The sequence below is a fragment of the Limulus polyphemus genome, unplaced genomic scaffold (assembly GCF_000517525.1).
Source record: "Limulus polyphemus unplaced genomic scaffold, Limulus_polyphemus-2.1.2 Scaffold1075, whole genome shotgun sequence".
Taxonomy (NCBI): Eukaryota; Metazoa; Arthropoda; class Merostomata; order Xiphosura; family Limulidae; genus Limulus; species Limulus polyphemus.
In genome coordinates, this window is record NW_013666685.1 from 223,040 (window position 1) to 227,375 (window position 4,336).

At 32.3% G+C, this 4,336-nt stretch overlaps 1 protein-coding gene across 2 annotated transcripts in view; it reads right to left on the reverse strand.

Annotated features, from left to right (window-relative positions):
* The window catches only part of LOC106462020 (probable serine/threonine-protein kinase DDB_G0282963), a 142,620-nt gene that overhangs the window by 24,652 nt on the left and 113,632 nt on the right, over positions 1-4,336 (reverse strand). For both annotated transcript variants that reach the window (XM_022389130.1, XM_022389131.1), the window contains exons 11-13: positions 3,851-3,916; positions 2,190-2,247; positions 1,415-1,501 (exon numbers count right to left, since the gene is read on the reverse strand). In XM_022389130.1, the coding sequence (XP_022244838.1) occupies positions 1,415-1,501; positions 2,190-2,247; positions 3,851-3,916 (211 nt within the window). The remainder of the gene's footprint in view (positions 1-1,414; positions 1,502-2,189; positions 2,248-3,850; positions 3,917-4,336) is intronic.

A 4,336-nucleotide genomic window follows, 5' to 3' on the forward strand; every position in this document is an offset into this window, starting at 1 on the left:
TGATAATGATCATTCCAATTCATATTCATTTGAAGGCCTTTAAACACCAACAACAGATCTTAAGTAGTCTGTTCTGTGTATTGTGAAGGTGATCTTTCATACTGATCATTCCAATTCATATTCATTTGAAGACCTTTAATCACACCAACAACAGATCTTAAGAAGTCTGTTCTGTGTATTGTGAAGGTGATCTTTCATACTGATCATTCCAATTCATATTCATTTGAAGACCTTTAATCACACCAACAACAGATCTTAAGAAGTCTGTTCTGTGTATTGTGAATGTGATCTTTCATACTGATCATTCCAATTCATATTCATACAAGTGGGGCAGTGCAAATATTTGCTTTAAATTTAGTTTTACAGGAGCTACATTGTGTGCGTCACACGTCCTTAGATGTTGACTACCACAAGGACCTGGTAATGTTCACATTACACTTGTGTCTAGTACATTTGCAAAGCATAGTGAACAAATTGATTTCAAAAACAATTTCGCTGTATAATCAACTAAGAGAGATAAACCACTTTAAAATTTACCAGAATAATATATTACATTCCAGGAACAAAGGATCTCTATACAGAATGTTAGTTTTCAAGCGTTTTAAATAATGACTCGTCTATTTTACGAAGTAATATAAATAAATAAAGAATTCAGAGCCTAAATGTTTATAAAAGTAATTTGTGTGTGTGTGGTTAAATTACTGAGGTTTAGGATACCACCCATATTACAAGACCATCCATTGATGCTCTACCTGATTTAAAAAATACTGTTTTGACCCCGAATGGCTGTATTTACACTAATTAAAATATAATTGATCACCTCCTGTTGAAGAGTAAAACGGAGTACAAGTTACAGTATTACATTCTTTACATACACTATGTGTGATTTCAGTCATATTGATTGTCTTCTGTGCCACGAGTGTGGTATCTTCATTGTGGAATCACAGGCGATTTGCAGCTTATCTTAATTTCAACGTTTGATTGTATAACACCTTCCCAGGACATTGGATTGGCAGATGTGGCAGGAATGGGCTTGAGTCCCATGGATTTCTTTTTCTCGGAACTGCTCAAGACACGTGTGTGATAAGAAAAGATCAGGGACGCCGAACATCAGAAACAACGAATTTGCGACAAGCGTCGAACCATTGACAGAGAGACGAATACGCTTCACAGTTCAAAGAGAATGAAAATACCGTCTCCAAATTTGTTTCGGATTAATAGGGCAGTATGTGGAACACATTCGGTAAATTTTGTAGAAGTGCCTATGGTTCCAGACTTTTCGGACACCCTGTATAGTTACGCTTTTTTTTTATATTAATAACGTTAAATAATCATATCAATGAATCTACAGGAAATCGTCTACATTGATTTATAATTATTTAGTATATTCAAAATATAGTTTGCATGATCTTACTTTTCTCGGGGTTTTTCTGTCGATGTAATCATATAGACTGATCCCTTTATAGTTCAGTCCAATCCACCAAGGAAGTCCTTCCTTGTCCTGTACAAGTGGAAAAAGAAAATCATAAAATTATTTCCTTGTCCTATACACTTGCAGAGAGAAAGCCACAAGCATATACATAGTATTTGTAGTCCAAAATCCATTCTTCTTTCTTCACGTCCTTAGAATAGACCTAAGGAAGTTTACTTCCATTGATCGTTCGTTCAAAGTGCGTTAGATATTAGTACATCTTTATAAAGTATACGACGTGAGATTTCCTGGGCTACAATAATACACTCAGTACAATATCTTACTGGGCTACAATAATACACTCAGTACAATATCTTACTGGGCTACAATAATACACTCAGTACAATATCTTACTGGGCTACAATAATACACTCAGTACAATATCTTACTGGGCTACAATAATACACTCAATACAATATCTTAATTTCAGATGTTGATGTACACGAGAAATATTTCACTCGAAAAAGTTCTATATTCTACACGTATAGAATAACATGTTTTGTGTTCTAGTAGAGAAATGTTCCAGAACTCAAGTAAGGTTTTCAGATTATTAAACAATAAATTCAAAAGGCATTACACCTGAGAGAGTAAACAACTAAAGCAGGCAAGAGAAGCTCGAGAGGAAAAGTTGTGCTAATCTACTGAAAAATATCAAACTCGTTTCGACTTCATAAATCTCTCACTAATGAATTCACAGTTTACAACAAGCTTTACCCACCTTTACTTCGTAATAATGAACTCCATACGCTGAAATACGCTCTACAATTTTCATGTACCTATAAAAAAGATAAACCTATAGCGCTAGATATTTACAGAGGAGCAAGTATCTATATTATCAGTAATCGAACGTTTTTTTTAAAAAAATTGATCAATCTTGAATGAAAAATTCTGCTATTTTTACATAGAAGTTTTATACAATAACAGATATGTGCATAGCTAAAATCTCGTTTTGTTTACTAAAAATTCAACAGAATCAAGGGTAACTTAATCATAACTAAAATAACCGATACTTGTTAGTTAAAGTTTAAAAAAAATGTAAACCTTGAAAATGTATCGATTAAACGCGAATTAATGTCACGAAAAGTATATATTCTTCATCGAAATGCCTTTCAGTGGCTAAGCGGTAAGTTTTCAGAGTTATAACGCTAAAAACCGGGGTTCGGTACACATGGTGGGCACAGAGCAGATAGCCAATTGTGTAGCTTTGTACTTTACTACAAACAAACAAATAAAATTCAACCAAAAAATTGTGAATTTTAATTGGGAATACTTAATTAATAACCGAATTATAGTATCTAGTAATAAGAAACCTAAACAAATAAAATAAATTAATCTTAGCCTTGATAACAGCGCCATAAAACAATGCTTTAAAGTAATATGAAAAAATGTTTATTTGGAATTAAGTACAAAGCTACACTCTGTCTACCACGGGTATCGAAACCCGGTTTCTAGCGTTGTACGTCCGTAGACATACCACTGTGCCACTAGGGGGGGGGGGCATATGAAAAAAATAAACGTAGTCTTGATAAAATTTCAATAATTCAATGCCTAAGTTGAAGTAATTCAAAATGATACAAACCAAAAAGATTTAATGCAGTGTTCATAATTACTGGTAACTTAAAAAATATATTCATAAGAACTATTAGATGTGTTAGGTAATAATCACATCATATATACAAATCAAAGAGATAAATTGTAACCTTAATAATAACCGATAACCAATGAATGATTGAAACATTAACTTATAAACAATGCATAATTTAAACACTACTAAAGTGCATATATCAAATAAATTAAAAGGATTCATGTTAAAAGTTCAGTGATACAGTAACAATAAAGATAAACGATAATCTGAAAACAATAGAGATAAACGAAATTAAGAAAACTGTATATGAACTAAAGTAACCCTGGAATGACAGAATGGGTCCCCATCGGTTTTTTTAATCTACTTTTTTAAAGAATTATCACCCAATTTATAAGGGGGGGGGTCCATAATACGAGTCACAAACAAATAATAAAATATAATCAATATTGCATTTACACCCACTAATTACTTCTTAGGTCTTCTAGGTGTCTCACATAGAAAAACGATATTATACAAATGCTATACAATTATGTAACTTACTTCTTTATATTGAATGTTATGGCATGCAAAACATAAAAATATGGTGTAATATGTGGGACCCACTAGTAAAAAGTATAAAAATAATTCAGTAATTTAAGATTTGATATGATTAGTAATAAAAAAAAACGTAGCCTTGTTTGTGATCAATAAAAATATACTTGGAAGTTGTGACAAAACATGCAAAAATTAGAGAAATTAACAACAGTCTTAAAACTGGATTGATAAGAAAAATAATCTTCTGAACATTCACTTACTTTATTATAGTAGCTCCTCGAGAACTCCCACACAGATTCCTATAATGTGTTATGACTCTTTCTTCACTAGACAGAAAATTGTAAACTTTTATCAGATTAACATCTCCAATAATCCTTTTTATTTTTTTTTATAGATGAATTTGTGACAGAGAATTTAAACTTTCTTAATGAGCTTATCACACGCCATGTGTTAAATAAAATAAACATTTCTCAACGTTAGCTATAGTCTTTCACAATTTCCAAAGAAATAAAGTTTGTAAAATAATATGACGCAAATTAACATTTGATTTGTTAAATTCTATACGTATTTCTTGAAACAATTTTTAGGTATAAATTTTCATGGTTTTGATAATATTGAGCTTCACTGTTTCCTGCCCAGCATGGCCAGGTGGTTAGGGAGCTCGACTCGCAATCTGCGGATCGCGGGTTCGAATCCCCATCAAACCAAACATGTTCGCTCTTTCAGCCGTGGTGGCGTTATAATGT